The sequence below is a fragment of the Anticarsia gemmatalis genome, chromosome Z (genome assembly GCF_050436995.1).
Source record: "Anticarsia gemmatalis isolate Benzon Research Colony breed Stoneville strain chromosome Z, ilAntGemm2 primary, whole genome shotgun sequence".
NCBI classification, from domain to species: domain Eukaryota; kingdom Metazoa; phylum Arthropoda; class Insecta; order Lepidoptera; family Erebidae; genus Anticarsia; species Anticarsia gemmatalis.
In genome coordinates this window covers 10,059,253-10,081,415 of record NC_134776.1, presented here as the reverse complement: position 1 = coordinate 10,081,415, position 22,163 = coordinate 10,059,253, and the positions used below count along the sequence as shown (strand labels likewise).

General features: G+C 34.7%; 2 protein-coding genes across 3 annotated transcripts; one reads left to right on the top strand and one right to left on the bottom strand.

The window, feature by feature from the left end:
* Nucleotides 1-365: 365 nt before the first annotated feature.
* Prp4k (Pre-mRNA processing factor 4 kinase) lies at nt 366-12,754 on the bottom strand. Of its 2 annotated transcripts, none has more exons than XM_076135342.1 (10): nt 12,683-12,754; nt 8,901-8,951; nt 5,224-6,448; nt 4,802-4,942; nt 4,317-4,598; nt 4,129-4,217; nt 3,603-3,749; nt 2,833-3,101; nt 2,214-2,590; nt 366-2,071 (listed from the first exon to the last, which is right to left on the bottom strand). In XM_076135342.1, the coding sequence occupies exons 2-10, from the start codon at nt 8,909-8,911 to the stop codon at nt 1,865-1,867; spliced, it is 2,748 nt and encodes a 915-aa protein (XP_075991457.1). In that variant the 5' UTR covers nt 8,912-8,951; nt 12,683-12,754; the 3' UTR covers nt 366-1,864. The 2 variants fall into 2 exon arrangements, with proteins under 2 accessions (XP_075991457.1, XP_075991456.1); XM_076135341.1 differs by having other exon boundaries at nt 12,512-12,738.
* A 991-nt stretch (nt 12,755-13,745) lies between these two features.
* LOC142986728 (uncharacterized) lies at nt 13,746-16,045 on the top strand. The gene is made up of 2 exons (XM_076135340.1): nt 13,746-13,953; nt 14,063-16,045. Exon 2 carries the CDS (start codon nt 14,065-14,067, stop codon nt 14,587-14,589), a length of 525 nt encoding a protein of 174 aa, XP_075991455.1. The 5' UTR covers nt 13,746-13,953; nt 14,063-14,064; the 3' UTR covers nt 14,590-16,045.
* The last annotated feature ends 6,118 nt before the right edge of the window (nt 16,046-22,163 follow it).

Here is a 22,163-nt window from a genome sequence, read left to right as displayed (position 1 = left end):
ATTTTGGCGAGGTCGAATTTACTTATGCCTGCTTCCTAGCCGATATCTCGCTGCGGCGGCCAATTTAATTAGAACTGGCCGTCGAACCAAGCATTTTTTATACTGACTGTGTGTATAATACACAGATACATTCTCTATTCCTTCATTCTCATAGTCCGGTAGGCATAACCTGCTCTTCAAAGAATCTCTGAGAAATTCTTTGCAAAACATCTCAAGAGTTTTTGGCCAGATATAGGATTCGAACCGAAAACCTCTGTGCGGCTGTCGCATATACTATTCAACACGCAATAGAGATAGTCCAGTCCTAACATACCGTAATGGGTCTGACTTTTCAGGTGAGTGTGATTTAAAAATAAAATAACCAATGATACCTAAATAATTTATTCTCAACATTGACACTAATGTCCAACAACTGTAGCACAGGAGTATGATTGCAATTCATAATCTGCACATTAATTATTATGTTGGCTACAATTGCCAATCGACTGCTCAATTCGCAAATCTTAAAAACTACTACCAAATCGCTTCAAAGAGTACAAAGTTAAACCTATACGAGACTAATTGGGATGTATCAAATACTATCGCTAGGTGACACCACTTGGCCGTGAGGATGAATTGACTATTTGAGATTTGTTAGCAAATGCGGTGGCGGACTAACCAAGGGTGGTCGTATAGGGTGGCCTTGAAAAGTCAAAGGTGTAGAGTAAAAAAAAAGCTAATTAACTGTTAAACCAGTACAACGAATTGCATGGTTTATATATACCATCGGTCTTTATTACTAATTTTCGTATTTGCTTAAGTCACTTACGTATGCAAAAACACATATTTGTATTGTAGTTGAATAAAAACTTTCACTGGTAACATATCATATAAATAAACATGTGATACACCCCAGACCTCGGACAATCTTAGTCCGCCACTGTTGCTATGTATTTGACAACCAAATGTTTAAGAATATATAACACTTAAAATTGTAGACCTCACGACTCAGTAGCTTTATCTAGCACCTAAGAGGGAAGTCTCCTTTTTTCTTCTTCATTGCAATTATTTGAGGTACAATGTGGGTGATGGAAGTGAGTTTCGAATACTTATTTACAATCAGTGTTAAGTTTACAACCGCATAAAAAATTTTTGAATAAAAAACTAAAATGTATTCCGACATTAAGTACCTACTAAAATGTAACTTATTCGTTGCAACCATTTAAAAGTACAAGAACACTTTGTTTACACAACTTTCATTTTCAATAATGATTCAATCTCGTTTCAGGCTCTATGGTTACTATGATAAATATATGAATAATAGTTATTGACGCTATAATAAATATGTAAGACTTAAAAATGTGATATATTATTATAACATGTGTATAATTTTATTTAGTATTAAAATATACATAAAAACGAACTTCTAGGATTATTTTTCTTCTGTAAGTGGCACTTTAACTGCAGTATAGTTATTTATTTGCTCAGGCATGATTGCGCACTGCTCTACTTTCTGACATTCATATAACCTTACACTACACTGCATGCTTCATTATGGAAGCTTCCTTACTAATATCTAATGTATAATAATTATGTGATAAATACAAAACTATGAAAATTCACCCTCATGTACTATGAATATGTATTTTAGACCAGGGGCAGCACTTAATGTCATACGTGAACCACATTCATAAAGCAGGCACAAGCAACCTGAGTCAAAATCAACCTCGATTATTGGACGTTTCTACGATAATTACACATCATTACGACAGAATATACGATAATGATGAATGATTTCCTGATAGCTTGAATACATTAAGGATAATATCTAAAGATACATGTATAAAATTGTGAACTCCTAGCCAGTCGTTGACAGTGTCGTGTCTTAGATTTTTTCTTGTATGAATGGATGAGCCAGGCAATGGTTGACCGAGGCCCGTTTGGATGGGTCGAGCATAAGCATTCGCTCCAGAAGGTCCTTCAACTGTGCTATCTTTTTGGCCTCAGGTGGCAGTAATCTGTGATGCGGCGGTGCAAGTTCTGCTTGTAGATCGCGAGATGGTTTGATGCTTGAGATTATAACTACTTTTTCCTGGAAAGGAAAAAAAATATTTGTTTTATTTTAAACTATTATAATACTATATACTATGTTGTTTGTAGCTGGTTGTCAACTTAGATTTCGTTCTGCAAAGTAATTACATGGTACAATATTAATAGTAACACATAACACTCACCCTCTCAGTAATTTTATCCAGTTCATGATACAAAAAGTTGCAATTTGCGTCAAAATGTTGCTCTTTGAAGTATCCCTTCTTGACTATCTTGTTAGGAATCTTGCCTTTTAAGTCCATGAAGTATTTAAGCATTTCATTGTTTGATTTTCCACTAAACATGATTTTGCCTGTGGATAGCTCATATATTGTGCAAGCAGTAGACCACATGTCTATGCCGTAGTCGTATGGGACTCCGAGGATAATTTCAGGAGACCGATAAAACCGTGAGACAAGATATGGTGTGATTTCATTGTCTGAAATATGTCCAGCCGCTCCGAAATCACACAGTTTGAGCAATAACTTGCTTTCGTTAACGAGGATGTTATCGGGTTTTATATCTGTAATGAAAGTATTTATTACATCAACATATTTGCTAAGTTATTATTAGTTGTTAATATTTAGAACGAGATACACTACATACTTTGTATATAACAAAGTAAAATACATTTGTAAAATGTCGGTATTATTTAGCTAGTAGGTACTCCAAAAATAAAAAGTTATTACAGCACAAATACGTTGTACAACAACTATACTCTTGTAAGTTAAAAATATTTCACTACACAATATCTTGTCTACATACCTGCATGTAAAATCCCTGTTTTCTTTAACAGTTTCAATGCCAGTAGCATTTGTTGAGTATAACTTCTAACAGCCTTGACGTGAATGCCGCTGTTCTTTCCATACTTCTTCAGAACCTCCCTCAAGTTCATGGAGAGTGGTTCCAGGACCATACACAAGTGCCTCTTGTGGAAGAAATGACGGAACAAACGCAGGCAATGGAACTTGTCCTCGGGATCCGCATCGTTCAAGCGTTTCAGTATTTCTAACTCGCGAAGACCTGTTTTATGCCTACAGGAGAAAAATGTACACAGTTCAAAATACGTTCTGATGAACTTAAAGCAGGCAAACAAGGTCATATTATTTTACTGCATTGTAGAAAATATTTGCACCTATTTAAAAAAACTACATATTTATGTCTGGGCTCTGGCTGTCTAAGGGCTCAATGTTATAACAGTGCATTAATTTATGAATACTACATTTCTGTTTTGCCCACTTTCGGTGTTATTTATACGCCTAGGCTTTGTTGCGACATAGATGAGTTTATATATAACAGGTTGAGATAACAGTTTTGACGTTACTGATTGCTGTCCCTGTGTGTCTGCATTCTGCACTGTGAGGCATCACATGTTCGTGATCACGGATGCTAGCTTACAAAGTCCTATATCATATGCATCCAGACCACTATATATCAATGTACGACAGTAAGCTCTAATATACGTTTCCTAATCTAATTTGCCAAGAGCAGAATATTTTGGACGAAGCTTAAGTTGGAATTGAACGTCGACTTACATTATTTCATTATTCCTAATGATCTTAACGGCCACATCGTTGTTCCCTCGCGCCTGGTCTCGTGCCCGGACCACGTTAGAGAACACGCCCTGTCCAGTGTACCCGTATACCGTATATCTGTTATCCAGCATCTCTCCTATACGCACTCTGTGAAAAAAATAGACATCTGTATTAATCTACTTGCGAATTGCGTCATATTGTATCAAAGGGTATCTTAATGGAATGTGTACAGGTGAGCTAACGTTGCGACAACACGCACTCGTCTATCATTAACAAACATTAATTAAAAGACTCCATAACATGATCACACTAATTAGTAACGGTCGCGTGATAGCGTTCTATTAGAAAAATGACTAAAGAAATCAATACGAATAAAATCTATGTTATTTTTCCGATAAATGAAATTGCAACTTCTATATACGTCGTAAATTCAAAAGAGTTATTATGTAGATGGTTACATCTGTCATTTTTGTCGGCTTTAGAAACTTGAGAGAATTATAATGAATACAATGAAAACAATTTTTACCTATAGTATCCCTCTGCGTCATCCCAGTTGTCTGTCAATGACGGATTTTCCAACGCATTTTTGGTTTTCGGTTTTCCAGCTGTTGGTGTCTGTAACAGAAGAGGAACCCAAGTTATCATAATACGGAGCATTATTCAAGAAATTGTAGAACCGGACCCCCAACTCACGTTATACTTTACCATACTCACATCGACACTAAAGTTATCTTGATCTGCAAACATATCCCATTCTCCACTTTTGATCGACTTCTCCAACTTAATTTCGGTCTCACTTTGCACACTGTTCTTTCTAGCCACAACCACTTGAGTATCTGATGTCGGCTCTTTCATATTGTCCTTGTCTTTGTTTTTATCTTTGTCTGAGTGGGTAGCCCGGTTATCAGATGTCTCATTTCTGAGAGCCTTTGGTTCAGGTAGAGGTGGTGAAGCAGGCTGCTCTTCAATTTTCTTTCTTGGATCGCTGCCGAGTCGCTGCAAATGTAATCGGATAGAATATATTAGAATATTGGTGCATATAATAATAATAGCCGTTTTTTCTTAGAGAGGGAACAGACATAGCTTAGGAAAAGAAGTGGGTAGAATTATTGGACTAAGCGTGATATATCATATTTTATGCAATGACCAATAATATTATGCACGTGGTTATTTCGATAAAAATGTGATAAAATAGTCACCTTCATAAGCTGTTCTCTTTGCTTCCGCCTCTTTTCAATAATTTGTTGTTCCGTTTCCTCATCATCATCAGTGTTAACAGATATGTCGAGCTCCTCATCACTAGAGCTGGGAACAATTTGTGCGACTTCCGTTGATGAACTCTGGAATTATATTAAAACATTAATTAATTTCATTACAATATTAACAGCCTTAAAAGTATGAAACACAATGTTGTGACAACACAAATAAACCCCGCGTAAGTTAATACAAGCATCTGCATTCTTGTTAAATATGTTATTACTTGAACTAATGCAATTTAATTTCACAGCACCAAATCTAGGTCCATGCGTAAAGCGTGAAGCAGTCCCGAGCCTGTGAATTGGTAAATGTGATTAACACCATGCTTTTTAATAAAACGTGATCAGTTTGCCCTGTTGTGTACCTTTCTTCTGTTTCTATGGTCTGATCGCATGTGTCTATCTCTAGACCTGTCTCTGGAGCGATCCCTTGACCGATCCCTGTAGCGGTCTCGAGATCTTCTGTCTCGATCCGAATGTCTGCGGTCGAGGCGCAGTGCTGGTGAACGGTCGCGAGACCGGCGGTGACTCCGGTCTCTGTCCCTCCACCTCAGCTCTGATGAACGACGATCTCTATCTCGGTCTCGTTCTCTATCCCTGTCACGTTCCCTATCTCGATCCCGTCTCTTGTCACGGTCCCGTTCATCCAACTTGCGGCGTTCCTTCTCTTTTCTTTCTCTCTCTTCTATTCTACGTTCCATTTCTTTTCTACTTTCTCTGTTTATAATTTCCCTCAAGTCTTCTTCATGTTTTTTTGATTTATACTTGTCTCTTTCACTTGAGCGATCTCTACTCGATTTATTTCTACTGCTTCTACGGTCATGGTCTTTTTCTCTTCTTGACCTCTTTGGAAGTGGTGATCTAGTATCATCGTTTATACAAATAATTTCCTGCACACTCTTGAGGAGGGCATCGTCATCACTCTTATCTGTGTAATAGGCGACCAGACGAGCTTGGAGTAACTCTTTCTGTTTCATGAGGTCCTCGAGGTTTAACTCGTCTTCTATTACTGTCAGTTCTGGACTCGCACAATCGTCTTGATAATTTTCACTTTCGTCAGACTCGGAAGATATTATTTCCAAAGTCTCAGATTTATCCTTCTTCTTTCTTTGCTGTGAGGTACTACTGCTACTGCTTTGAGACGTTTCCGGTTTATCTTTGCTTTTACTTTGTTGAGAACTACTTTTGCTGTGAGTAGCTTCTTCACTTTTTTTGCTTTGCTGCGTACTATTTCGACTGTTCGAAGAGTCCTCTTTATCTGTCCTTTTACTTTGCTGAGAGTTACTTCTGCTGTGAGATCTGCTTGTAGAATCACCATTTTTTGATTTAACCTCTTCAGGGGTTAACCGTCTTATACGCTTAACACTTTTACTTTTCTTAATTAGTTCTTCAACATCAGATAGAGAAGTCTCACTCTCTACTTTAGGACTCTTAGTCTTTTCTTTTTTAGATTTCTTTTTCTTTTTGTGACCCTTGTCTGCAGGTTCCTCCGTAGAACGTTTGTGCTTCTTGTGCTTTTTACTTTTCTTCTTTTTTTTGCTTTCATCATCTACGCTTTCGCCGTTTTTTGACTTCTCTTTTTCCACAACACTGTGAACAAATTAAATGTATACTCACTATACTCTTTCGCCTCGAATGAGAATCCGGATCCTTTACTTTCACAATATAATGCAAATTTCTGTAAGTTAGATCATGACGTGAGAAATTTGGAATAGAAAAGAAAGGTGTTAAGATACGACGTCGCAACGCAAGCTTTAAAAAGTGCTAAAATACGATTTTTGAATAAAATCTGTGTTATAAAGGTCCAGAGCCGATCAATTCATGTTTCAGTTGGTACTGGTCCGTTAGGTATGCTACAACCTTGCGAATGATTAAAGCCCGCGTTGTTCATCCATATCAACGAAAATATGACACCTTTCCGTGAGTTCCATTAATTGAATAGATATATCTATGGCTAATATGGGATGACCCATGGTTATAAAGTATTTTATTGTAGCCAAGTCATATTGAAAACAAATTATTTAGGGATAGGGAAACATATATCTGATAGACAAATCACTTTCACTGACACATCGTCAGATGAATGACATCTTATTGATGTCAAAAGCAGAGTGAAGTAGAGGTAGGTTTATTGCCACCAGTTATGGTAAACAAGAAACATACTTTTTATAGAAATAGGGTATATACAGGGTGTGGCGTAAATAATGGATAATCCTTTACAAGCAGATGGGCGACTTCCCGACTGATCTAAAAATTAAAATTTACCTCTGACACAAGTATCGTTTTTGAGATTTTGGCCATTTTGTGTGTTTTTTAAGAAAGCGATTTACGCTCTTAGTTTTTGATGCTGTGATCACAAATTAAGGCTTTTTTTTAATCCGTTTTTTGCAAATAAATCCTGAATAGATGTGCTATTGAATCTACAATCTTGTTTTGCTATTACTACTTGTTTTTTATTTAAATTATGCATTCAAAGTTAAATTTTATAATCTTTCACAACTTTCGTGCAACTTTGAGCACTTGTGGTGAAAAAAAAATGTATGGTGGCTATACTGCCCACGCCATAAATAATTTCTAAATTTTATTAGAATTCTAAATTGGTATAACATGCCGCATTAATACTGATTATTGTCAAAATATTACAAAGAACTTAAATTATTAACACTTTTGCCGGTCGACTAATTTTATTTTTGCACGCTAAGCGCGTTCTAGATTCGATTGCACATCTATTCAGGATTTAATTGCAAAAAACGGATTTAAAAAAAGCCTTAATTAGTGATCACAGCATCAAAAAGTACGAGCGTCAATCGCTTTCTTAAACACACATAATGGTCAAAATTTTTTGCAAATAAATCCTGAATTGATGTGCTATTGAACCTAATATCCTGTTTTGTTATTACTACTTGTCTTTTATTTAAACTATGCATTCAAAGTTAAATTTTATAATTTTTCAACACTTTTGTGCAACTTTGAGCACTTGTGTGCAGTGTTGAAAAGAAAGAAAAAAAAAGAAATACAAAACATAAATAATATTCAAATAATAAAGATAATAAGAAATCTAAAGAAAACTAATCTGTTGACAAATAAATCATTTTCATCAAATTGTAATACATTATTTTGAAATAGACTTGGTAGAAGCAGCACAGTTCCAAGCTTTTTTATCATCTAAATAATCTTTAATAGTGTAATAACCCTATAGACATGAATATTTGAAAGCAAACTTAGCTTAAACGCGTGCAAAAATAAAATTAGTCGACCGGTAAAAGTGTTAATAATTTAAGTTCTTTGTAATATTTTGACAATAATCAGTATTAATGCTGCATGTTATATCAATTTAGAATTCTAATAAAATTTAGAAATTATTTATGGCGTGGGCAGTATAGCCACCATACATTTTTTTTTCACCACAAGTGCTCAAAGTTGCACAAAAGTTGTGAAAGATTATAAAATTTAACTTTGAATGCATAATTTAAATAGAAAACAAGTAGTAATGGCAAAACAAGATTGTAGATTCAATAGGACATCTATTCAGGATTTATTTGCAAAAAACGGATTAAAAAAAAGCCTTAATTTGTGATCACAGCATCAAAAACTAAGAGCGTAAATCGCTTTCTTAAAAAACACACAAAATGGCCAAAATCTCAAAAACTATGATACTTGTGCCAGAGGTAAATTTTAATTTTTAGATCAGTCGGGAAGTCGCCCATCCGCTGGTAAAGGATTATCCATTATTTACGCCACACCCTGTATATGATTATAACATAAAGTGTTATATTCTCTTAGGTTAATACAATGAATGTTGGATATAATTCATAACCTCTCCTCTTCATTAAGGGTGAATAAGTTTTAACAATCGCTAGGTAAAACATATCAACTAGAATTACATTTAAGAAAAAGTCAGCAGGGGCAATTCCTGTAATGTATGTGTTATAAATTCGCTCTTAACTAATTCTTACATACATTCTGAAGAATTGAGGTCTGATCTGAGATGGGTCCAGGTGCTGATGGAAGAAGAAAAATGGAAGGAAAGAAGCATACTTACTCTTTTCCCATAGTGCTGTGTACCTATCTGTTAATTGTTACAAGGCAGGATCTGCAACAAAAATGAACACATATTAGCTATGTAAATGTATGTATGTATAAGTAAACAACATACATCATCAATATATACATTATTATGTACTTTGTTGGCCATGAAATCTATTAGTGTAATACAATCTTCATAATTTTCTCACTTTATCCACAGCAATTTTCGTGAAAGATTTATCCATACTAATATTATAAATGCGAAAGTAACTCTGTCTGTCTGTCTGTCTGTCTGTCTGCTACTCAATCACGCCTAAACTACTGAACCAATTTGCATGAAATTTGGTATGGAGATAGTTTAATACCCGAGAAAGGACATAGGCTACTTTTTACCCCGGGAAAATGACGCATTTCCCGGGAAAATTCAGGTTTCGCTACCGAAGTCGCGAATAATCAACATTATAATGACATTGAATTAACAAAAATCCGTTGTCATGGCAACAGTTTTAATGGCGGATATGCTTTAGGCTTTAGCGCGAGTTATATGAGATATAAATAATTTTGAGAATATTTTTCGTGAAAAAAAGCATATTTTGTTGTTAAGGAATAAGTTTTGTATTAGTAAAAAAAAATCATTCACGCGAGCGGAGCCGCACGGGTCAGCTAGTACTGTAATATTTATGACCTATCAATCTCAAGACTTATGGAGAAATTTTCAATGGAAATATTAGAATTTAGTTTAACCCATATGTAAATTCAGTAAGATTATCATAACATCTAAAGTTTTCACTTATATTCATTCTACTTCTACCCACTGTTGAGCATAGGAAATATTTATATTATTCAATAGAATTAACTTAAAATTTGTCTAGGCTCTGGTCAGTCATGGGCACAAATATGTATACATACACTATAATTCCCTAATTAATTTTAATCAAACAAAACAATATAATTGCTTCTCTGATTGTGAAGAAGTTGTACAAATTTGAAGTTAAGATGCTATAATTTTTATATTTACAATTATAAAATTAGTTTGGTTTGACCATGAATAGTTAGTTGTTTATATCAACAACTGTGTCTGTACAAGAAATGTGAAATATAAACTCAAATTAACTGAAATATCTAATAGATTTCCTACATAACCCAGATTTATTTACCACCTTGTAATAAGTACTTTCCTACTTGCAATAAGTAAGATTGGCAAGATATTATTGGCTGTATCAGTAATTCTATCTTTGCAGGGTGCATATGAATGAAATAATTTAATCTGTTTGATTTAATAGTCATGATATATGCATTTAGAGTTTGTAATATCGCATTCGCAATTAGTACAAAAGTGATAAGTTCCCCTTCAGCCGTTTAGGAAACCTAAGTTTGGAAACTGGTTTCCTAAAAGTATTTTTTTATACTTATACGTAACTGGTGTCTTAAAAGGATTTTTTAATACTTATAGGTAACTGGTTTCCTAAAAGGATTTTTTAATACTTATAGGTAATTGTATAACTATGTATAACTGCTATGAAAGCAAAACGTCAAGTTTACTCAGGAATTAAAATTAAAGGATGCTATTTCCATTATAATAGATGCTTAATCAGAAAGAGTATAATCCTGAAAATATCAACCCCTGCCAAGAAACGCCATGTTTCACGGTGTGCCGGGATCGCACGATTGCCACGAAATTTCATAGAAAGTGGTATTCAGTACGTGATGAAAAAGTCCCCTTCTGGTGAGGATATAAAGAAATTCAATACATATTTTAAAAAAGAATGGTTAAACAATAGTGTCATTAAGAAAACTTGTTGCTGTAGTAAGGAACAGGTCAGGACAACGAACAATTTGGAAGGCTGGCATAGCCGGATTAACAGATACATTGGCAAGAAAAATGTTACAGTTGCCAATTTACTAGAAATTTTGATTAAGGAAACTAAAGTTACTAATATTTTTAAAAAATACTGCAAAAAAAATGAAAGGTTACCTAGAAATAGATAATGAAATTGATAACGCAATAAATGATCTGAACAATGGAGTAATAACTGCGGGGCACTGTATTGAAATTATTTCACCTTACGCATTTTTGTTTTAATTTAACTAAGGAAATTGTTTTTATTTAATCTTAAGAAGAGTTGTATTTATGTTTTAGGAGTTTATTTATTTGATTAAATAACCACATAAATGGTACAATTACGGTTTAAATTAATTACAACAAAAGCCAAAATAATCAATGCCGGTAAACATTTCTACTGAAATGTGGTTAGTAGTTTCGTATAGGTGTCTATTAACATAAGCATAGTACTTCTAGGAAACCAGTTACCTATAAGTATTAAAAAATCCTTTTAAGAAACCAGTTACGTATAAATATAAAAAAATACTTTTAGGAAACCAGTTTCCAAACTTAGGTTTCCTAAACGGCTGAAGGGATAAGTTCTTGTAGAATCACATTTGCAGTGCATATTTTACATATTTATAGACATTAAGAAATATTAGTTTAGCATTAATAAGTACAAATGATATGTTAATGAGACCTACATTAAAAACTGGTGTACGAAGAATGCAAGCTGTCTGAAATTCGCAACAAAGTCTGAGCTACGACTTACATTTGATACTAATCTTAACAAAAAGCAAAGCATATATAATAATTTAATCTAATGCTTATTAAATTATAAAATTGAAGTAAATGATGCACCACATGCATGGTACCTCATAATAAATCTTAACAGAATCAAAGCACTAGGCTGCACATTAATTCATACACACAAATTTACAACTCATTTGATAATTATGTGTGATAAGACTTTTGTGTATTAAATATTTAAGTCACCTACAACCATCTCTATATTATAATTTTATGATTGTTAGGTGTGTCTACACCATGTGGAACATACATAGACAAGAACATGCTGCTATAATATAGTCAAACTAAAATATACATAAACTAAGAGCATAGCAAAAAGTGAATGTTCTAAAAAAATGGAACATGTATCTTAAATTTACAGGAGGATCAGTGTATGTCTTTAAACTTTATAATAGATACTTGTATAAGCCTGTGGAATGTAATTAATTTATTGTGGCACAAATAACTTACTGATAAATATTAATGGAAATATTGGAAGGTACCATGTGACAACAATCTAGTACCCCCCTATTCAAGCATCCTGATATTGAGCTCAGTCTCTTTATGCCAGGTACCTTAAGGTTTCAATTCTTAATCTTAGTTTGAGACTAAATAATAAATAGCAACTAGTAATATGATGAACTGATGGTGTAACAGCAACATGAACTTACTAGTTTTATCACTACCATAATACTAATAAACATTGATATATTCAGTCAGATCATTATCAAAATAAGAAAAGTAATTAATGTAATTGTAATTCTTAATTTTGCGATGTCCGTTGGGTTAATGTGATGATACATGTTGTTTACTTATTAAACAAACTAAATACATTCAACAATGCGGTTTCTTACAACTTTCGAATGGTTTATTAGTTGTAGAGTGTAAACAAAACACGTCACAGTGCGAGAAATATATATTAGAATAAACTTAAAATTAACTCCAGTTTTGAGGTTATGCCCAATATTTACAATGCGATTCAATAAAATAGAAAAAATACTTCTGAATATCAGTACCTCTCGAATGAAATAGAGAATGAAAAGATGAAACTATTCTGCGCTTGAAACCGCTTCTTAATAGTAAAGAAAGAAATCTCTTCTTTACATGGGTTATCACACAAACTAATAGACTTTTTATCAATTGGTCAGTCCAAAAATTATTAGACGTGACATTATTTTTCGACCCACCACAAAATTTTCCTAAAAGCGTTGTTTTAGAACATAGCACAGGTACTCTCATAGAATGCCATCACTCATCATATTGTTTATGGTATAGTGATGTCTAGATTGTCGACTGAATTTATTTTATCTCCAATTTTGTTATTTCGGGCAATTTGATGAAGTTAACTTGAATTATTTTTTTTATTACCAACCCATACTTTTATGTTTTAATCTTTTAGATTTACTACATTAATCAAATTTATTGTATTTTTTTATGAGTAGGTACGACATTGAATAATAAACTAAAATTCAATCGTGTATTGTGACAACACTATTAAAAGTCAAAATGTCAAAATAATGTAAGGGCTGCCAGCACAAGAAATTTACTCTTGGTTTATGGGAAAAAAATAGTTTGAATTCGTACTCTATAAAAGGTTTATTTTTATTGAGCCATGATTGGCTCGCTTCGGCTTCGGCTAACTTTGGCTAATTTAGCCAAGCGTAATCACCTCGAGAAAAGTCTTGTTCTTGTTTTGGTTTTTCAACTACGTTCTGTGACTTCGGAGATTACGGTCTACAAGTAGATCATTCTCTCGAATTTTTGTTACTATTGAAATAATAATAATGATATGTGAGCAGCAAAATGTATGTTTTTAATACCTCACAAATGCTGACTATCTCGAACAATACTTTAAATATTCTCTTCTTTGATTTTTTGCATGCAAAAAAAAAGAAAAATTCTGACTTTTTTGCATCTTCGGGTTATGAAGCTTGATAGTAAAAAAAAACATAGAATTAAAACTTTTTAACACAATATTAAAAGAGTATCAGTGTTTCATTGTTTGTTATTGATATTAATAATTATTATTTTAACACGCATCATCATTATTATTATTTTGTTCCATATAAATTTTTAGGAAATTAATTTACTTTACGATCTTTCTATTACTCTTTTATACGGATTGTAAATGGAACTTATTTGCTACTATTATAAAATTAATGAGAGATTATATTTTTTTTATTGCGAACTCTTCTTCATTTGTGCTTATTCCCTAGGGAAGACGAAGTGACATGGTGTAGGCGCTTATAGGGGTAAACTTTTTAAAAGCTGGCAGCCCCGCTAGTAAGGTGTATTGATTTTACAAATAAAACAGGAAAATCTAAAGGGCAGTGAATTTATTACCATTAGTCGAAGAGATCTGCTGCCGAGCGGATCTAATACCCGTAGATTAATCAGTTAAAAGACACTCATAAATTGTTAAAAGCAGCTGTGTGTGAAGTGCAACGCAGTCGAAGAAGTGAGTAGAAAACCCGCACCGAAAAGAACTTAGATGTTCTTTGTCATATATAACTTAACACCTAAATACTGGAGTAACAATACATTCCACGCCCTGCGTCTAATTACAGAAATGATAAGAAAGAGACCTTTCCCTGTTGATCAAGTTTCCCATGATGACGAAACTGGGGAAACTATCACTTATAACGTCAACGAAGAAACGGGCGAACCGTTAATTGAAGATACATCTCCATCTATTGATTTTGCTATAAGGCAAATCTCCATGCCACCAAAAGAAAAGTATATGAAATTTCCGAAGGGCTACATTACAAAGACCAAGAAGTTTCAATCTTTGAAAGCTAACATCATAGCGGGTTCAAACCAAGTGAGCCCTCGCATGCTGCTCATCCCCAGCCTGATGGTGTTTCCGAGCCTCTTCTGCGTGGCTCTGATGCTGCTGGAGGTGTACCTCCATGTGCGCTGCCACAAGAAGAACAAGCACCTGAAGGATCCCAATCTGTACTATCGCAGCCCGTTCCACGTTGTTACCAGCACCTTCTGCGGAGTTTGCCGGGACTACAACATGGCTTCGCGGATTGGGCAGATGCAAGATGAGCGCCGCAACCGCTATGACTACTTCCGGGGCATAGCCATCTAAATCCATTTATATGCAACTATGCATTATCTAGGTGTTGGTGTCCTATTTAATCTATCCATGACAGTGTCTATTCTAATCAATAATGTCATAGTATTGTATTACTTACTGGAGATATATTTATCTCTCTTTTTGATGACTTATATCACAAAACTGACTTCAACTTTAAAATAGTCTCATTGTAATTTCTAACTTTCATATCATACAGGACTTTGCATATTATGTAGCTGCCTTTAAGGAGCGGTATTATCATACGTTACTAACTACAGGAGTAAAATTTGAACAGGAAAGATCTTTTGAAAATTGTTATTAGTTAATAAGTATATTTATTTATACCTTTATAAATTTTATTTTATAATCTCGTATTGTATTTTGGGTTCTACCTGGCTTTGTTTAGCCGGATTAGACCCTTGCTGTTTAGGCGATGACGATGAATAATCACTTAAATATTATATCAGATAAAATTTAATATTGGCATAAGGCTCAAAAATGCAGCAGGGTATATAGGATATGTAAGGATAAAGTATGTAATGATGGGTATTTTGGAAAAAGTGAAGATATTGAAATATCTGGTGAACAAAGTTTTTATAGTAAAATCAAAATTGTTAAAATTGTATGAAAACACTTATGTTCAAAATGTTTGAACAATTACTTTTATTTTATGATTCTAAACATTTGTCAAAGAACTAGTTTGTTGTGAGGCCTTTTATTTTGTAATGTGATGTGATGAAAATGGAAGAGACTGATAGGCGGCCGAATAAGAAACTTGAGCCAAAGATTATGTAGTTACCTAACTGTGGCCTCTAGGTGATCTAACAATATCAATGTCAATAACATCTGTGTGACCAGTTTATTAGAAAGGTTTCTGGGATGCAGTGATGAGGTTACAACTTGGGTGCTTTGGCGTAACTTGAGGACAGGCCTAGCTTAAGTTGCGGACCATGCCATAGGCAAGCTTGGATTTGATATATAGACATTATATTATTGGTGTGAGAATATTTTGTGATGTGGAAGTGAACCAAACTAGAATAAACATTTTCTTCCTGCAAAGCTTGAGTAATATTGTAAGGATTTGATAATGGGTTGTAGGAATTAAAATGTAAACAAGAAATATGTTGTTGAGATGAGCAACTGTAATTAATATCAACTGTAGAGCTCTAGTTTGGTTTGTTTCACATAGGAACACAAAAATACCCTTCTCAAGTAGACATGGTATTGAAAGGATCAAAAATGTAAAATTACATCTATCCTGGGGCCGTAGTATATGAAAAGGCTGCAAAAATGTGATGCCAAGCATTTATTAAGGTATGACCTAATTTAAACATGAAACCAAACTTTTTGCTCCACTATATTTTTAAGATTTTCTTGTATTGGTGGTGATGGTATTACTAGTATGATAATGATGTGTACTTTCATTATACTCTTATTAATGTGTGGTAATAAATGGTTTAAAAATTAATGGCTGTTTCATTTCATGAATTCCTGAACAGGTTAGCTGCTTGTCTTGATGTTTCATTACTTCTTTACCGAGTAGGATTAAGGCCACTGACTTGAACTCTGCTCTGCTCAGCTTAAGTAATGCTTTGCTATACTAACCTATTTTCATTAAATATGCTGGCGTCGTCACGCAGCGACTTCCATTCTATCTAGCGAGTGTGCTGGGCCATTATATCATGTTAATAGAAGTTCTAATGCCAAAACTTAGTTTATTTATATATTGAGCATTACGTATCTTTTAGGTGTCTAGTCAGCGCAGGAAAATTACTTATTCTACGATGAAAGCTATCAAGTTTTATGCTGCAGTTAAGACATTGATCTGATCTATTATGCTAGTTAAATTACGATGCAACAAAGTAATTAGTGGACCTAACTATATCGTAATTAAAACTCCTTATGTTAGGGTAAAATGCCATTCAGTTAGGTTCATGCTGAGACAGCTGTTAGACATAGTTTAAATTCAAAATATCCTTAATTTCAGAAACTTCATAAAAAGTATTTGAAATACTATAGGTAACAGAGTTTATAAACTTAAATATAACTCATATTATAAATGCGAAAGTTTGTAAGTATGGATGGATGTTTGTCTTTCGCTCTTTCACGGCAATTCTACAGGACTTATTTTAAAGGAATTTGGTATACAAATTATATGGATTAATACATAGGATGGGTTTTGCCCTAGGAAATCTTTTCATGCGGACGAAATCACGGGCAGAAATTACTGTTTTAATAAGGTCGGTCTGATCTGTATTAATAATTAGCGATCTGCCTCGGCTTTGCCCGGGTAACACCCGATCAACCTTAACTAATTAGATACCTATACTTAGGAACATTAAGCCTTCCTTGAGAAATCCGTGGGTAATGGTAAATAGTTGATGACGGTGATAGGAACGAGGTATCTTCTGTATACCTTACCAGTTATCAGTCAGTACGCGTAATACCTACATCTTTATTAGGTAACTACCTATTTACTTTAATATTATCTACTTTAACTCATTTGATAGATACCTACCTAGCTACCTACTTCCATATTTATTTTCAGACCGATATAAAGTATCGGCTAAATAGTAATAGATTACGATCTAAGCTACCTACCCCCGTTTTCTGAGTAGGTACATTTAGCGGTAGTTTATCTATTCAATAGCTTATTTTTGCATGAGTTTTAACTCTATTGATATAGATATAGATATAGATAAACTGCCGCTAAATACACATCAGAAACCGGGGGCTAAACATGTTAAGCCTCGTTTAAGAACCAAACAGATAATTCAACCTTAGCCCGTATATTAATGCAGTTCAACATAACAGATTCCGGGTTGAGCTGTGTAGACATCGTATGAAATTCATATTACCTACGTAGGTACCTATTTGCAGATAAGAGAATTATAATAATAACTGATAAGTAAGTAGGCACCTATACTCATGTAGGTATAGGTAGGTAAGTAAGAGAAAAAAATAATTCAGAGAGCAAAACCAAATTGTTTAAGCATTGCAACATTTGCAACATTTTAGAGCTTCTCTCTTTCCTCAGAAGCAACAATTTATCGGCGAACATGTTGACCGACGCGGGGGTGAAGGTGGGGGTAGACGGAATATTATGCACCCCTTGCACATCCGTCGCGTTTACCCCCGCCGCGCCGGTCGCCAGTCGAATTGCCGCTTTAAGAGCAATACCTATTTTAAAGTACTGTCACCGGTCGACACAGGCACGTCGTGTCAAGGCTTAGAGAATAATTAAAATCGGTGCTTTTGAAAAGTATTCGTGTAAATTCAGTTCAGTTATCTGGTGCATCGCGATGCAGAACTATAATTTCACAGAAATTATAGCGCACGCCCCTACGCTGTCGACCCCTTGCATAAAATAGGTAAGTGGCCGTGCCCGTTCGATAATTCGAAATCGTGATGCCCCAAAGTGCAATTCTGGCTGCATAAGTAAGTAAGTAAGGCTATCGAAGGCGTGTATTTATCCTGCCACGTTGCGCTGCAGACCTTGGAGACCTTGACCTTCAATGGTTCTAGTAAATTGATGTAGGTAAGTGTTTAAGCTAATTTGTGATATGGAGCTATCGTCGTGATTATTCATCAAGGAGCTGGCTGTGCGTTCGAGAACTCGCCACGTGTTTGCTGTTGTAAAGGTGAAATAAGATTTTCTGATACCCGCATAAGCCTTATGTGATTTTTTTTAGAGGATTTTCATAAGTTGATGTTGCTTTTTTGTAAGAAAACTAAAAAAAATGATGGTGTTCGACATAAGTCGAGATTTTAAATTAGCGAAGTTTTAAAACTTAATTATGTTCATATTGTTATGAAAATGTATTTTGTGAATGGCTGACGCCGTATCCATGGTTACGTCGCTACGTATCGCGCTGCCGTAAACTTAGTCGCCTGAATTTCGTGATACGTAAAGGGAAAATTTTGACCACTTCGTTCCGTACCGATGTAGTCGTCATTGTCTGGGGCGTACAAAGCCTTTAAATGCTACATCTCCATCTGTAATAATTCGTTAAAATCATTTTAAACGCCAGTTTTAATAACGTTCATGATATAAGTCTTTTCAGATGAAAATATGTCGTTTGCGTCCCTATTAACTCGAATCAGTAGTGTAGTTAAACATATGTATGGCATGGTACATCCACAGACGGAAGCGTCAGTAGCATATAGGTACCTAGTCTATTCATCAAATATTGATTTCATATCAATCTAGTCGTTGGTTACAGGACATGCGCTACAGGTCTGTCTAGCCCGGGCAAAGCTGCGACAGGGCGTGCGATGTACTTGAATAAATTGACGCATGTGCAATTGCATTCGGAAGCCCGGGCGAGCTCGGCACTTGAGTCCATTAAATCAATAAGGACAATAACTTGTCGGTCGGTGCCCGCCCGGTAGCTTTCCAATGATAAATGCGGGGGGAGAGTATTAGTATAAATTGAACAATATGCGAATCTTCGTTTTGTTGTCATCATATACGTATTTAATGCTGAAGCATTCTATACCAGTCAACCCTATGTTAAATTGACATAAAAACATAAATAACATCGAAATGATCTAAAGTTATGAACACGATGTTACATACCTACTTACTACTATTCTAATGCGTTAGGACTTTAAACTTACAAACATTGAACTCTAAGACATAGATAATTAATTCGTACCTATACAAGTCTGGTCAATTATTATCCTATGGGTATAATTAGACATTACAGCCATTATATCGCATCGGCGGTAGGTACGTCGTTCAAAGACAACCTGCAACCTTCCTACTGGCTACATTAAATTACAAATGACAAGGAGTTAATATGATTAAATAAATATCAGGGAAGTACCTATTTGATTAAAACGTGGTTAAAGTTACAAGGGTCTTGTTATTTCTTCGGGTTGATATAGGTAACAATAACCAATCATTTAATATTACATATAGATAGTACATTAGTTAGGTATCGATACCTTCATTTCGGTTGTAGGTGTATCGCTTTATGCATTCGTACTACGAATGTACGTTATAGGTAGGTAGTTCATGTTCTGTCTCGCAATACAGGGTAGGTCTGTACACGTTTCGCACATGCGCAGTTCAAACTTTAGCTAGCGCCGTCTGATTTGATATAATTTCAGAGCACGGCTGGGATCGAGATGAACGTTACAAAGTCTTTATTAAGCTCTAAAGTGATCGTAGTAGGAGAACAAGCTGCAATCGGGCTCGACTAAACGTGACAGTGTAGTTTTAGCTTTATATGAACGAGAACGAGCTATTAAGTTTTTCGTCACACAAAGGAGCGCCTCACAAAATTTTTAGTCTATGGTCTTTTGTCAATAACGTTCATTCAGTCAGACACTCATTCGGTTGAATTATGTTTATCGAGATTTTACGCCGGTCGTAGTAATATTAATTTTAAATTGCTTTTAATGGTAAAATAAATGCTGATTAGTGTTTTTACTACTTATTTAAAGTGCTACAACGTGTGTGAGTAAGTTTCCATTCACTTATTGTCTGATCGATGGTTCGGGCTCCGACTATTACATGACACATGTAAAGGGTGTCTGCGTTCTTTTCACGTTAGAGGTTCAATCTTGGGGTCGCATTCGTTCATATCGCTATGATTGTAACCGATTATAAAAAGGTCGTCCACCTTTAATATTTGTGAGCCTTTCTATAAAATGTTGCTTTCTCATTGTATTGATTTTTACAGTATCCATTCCTGTATTTGTTAGTGAAGTAAAAACGTGTTAAATTTATTACAATAAAATCAATATAAAATAAGTAAGTAAAGAGTCTTTTGTTACATATAATATTAATGTTATATATTATTTATCACATCAAGTATGTATCTCTAAAAATATTTCTGATTGCCTTCTTATTTTTATACATAAAATATTACTGATGATATGCCTGTCGTTTCTATTTTCAATAATCTGACAAAAGCTAATTTATTAAAATCAATGTATCATGTCCGTGTAATATGAGAATCATCATTGGTCCATCTCGGTTGAACTTGATACCTCGGACAACCATCTCGGAGACTTGAAGAAAATTTATAGTGATAGTACTACTCTAGCTTTTAATTTTAACTCTTGTCTTTCTTATGTGACTGTTCGGATCAATCTCTTTCGGTACAAGTCCAGACGACCCTGATATTTTGAACATGTTGCACATTGTACTTGCTCTGCTAAATAAATGCTAACTGCATCTTACTATTTAACTATAAGTGTTTTCATATTATTTTTCAAGTCAATAAATTTCGAAGTTTTGGATGAAATGAAACAAAATAGTACAGTAACTTTTTTATCAAGCGTACTAATAGAATTGAACTCTCAGAACAAAAACAGTCATACCCACGTTTTATTATTATCCTACCCTCATTGTAAATCTTATAGGAAAGTATTTCATTAAAGTCGTCGTCGCGAAACCATGCGGAGTTAAAGCAAGGACTTGATTCACGTTAATCCAGACAACAAAGAACAAGTTTAATAATGAAAAGTTTTTCTATTACAGGTCTGAAGCTTAGATGGAAGACAAAGACGACACATTCGTGATATACCCTGTAGATCCGGGCTTTTGTAATTATCGATATCACAAGCTCGTTCCTACAGGTTTATCACGTCTGGTAGACCTCGCTACTATGTCTAATCAACGAAATTCAACGTATCATGAAGAAAGAACAAAAGATTTTGCTGCAATTTCCTAATTTATTAAATGTTATTGTGACATTTCTATCTGTTTTAGGGTGGGTAAGCTGCACCATAGCCACAGCCTCCAGAGGAAGAAGCAATGTGACCCATTCGTGATATACCCTGTAGATCCGGGCTTTTGTAGTTATTAAGTGCCAGAAGCTCGTTTCTACAGGAATCTCACGGCTGGCTGGCCTCGCATCATTTATCGTCACTAAAACTAGCTCTTTTTTCATGTGTTGTGTATGTATGTAACTAAATGAACCGTGGATTAGGCCTACTGGGGAAACCACGTTAAAAAAAACGCATCTGGTACTCAACCTCTATGGTGATGTGGAATAGAGTACAAACAAAGATTATTTGATTAAAAATAAATAAATATTATAAAACATTGCAACTCGTATTACTTTCCTGTCCTGTTATCCTTATTTCCCAAATAATATTATTAGTTGTAGGTACATTTATGGACAATTTGATACGCAATTTTTTAGATCTTATTCTAGCCCTACTTAAACGTTTCTGCCGTCGAGCAGTTCGAACATGCTAAGCTATTTTGGAGAATGTTTTGGAACGTTTTTACAACCATAGCCGGTTAAACAAACAAAGGATAATCAATATACTAATAGCTGCATAATTTAGTAGTAGTTAAACTACCAAGTAGTTAGAACTGAAATAGGCACCTTCAAGGTGAACGTTCACGTCATTAGACTTCGAGCTTCGGCCTTCGGAAGCGAGGACTACCCTGGTACATAATTTATACCTAACTTCGTTCAATGCGGAAGGTCATTATTGTATTTCCCTCTTTCATGGCGTCATCGATGGGTCCCCTTTGCTCGTCTTTAGCAGTAGGTAACGTCTTTTACTTACTTCATCAAGGTTTACACCTACTTCTATGAGACAGTCAGGAAGAATATTTT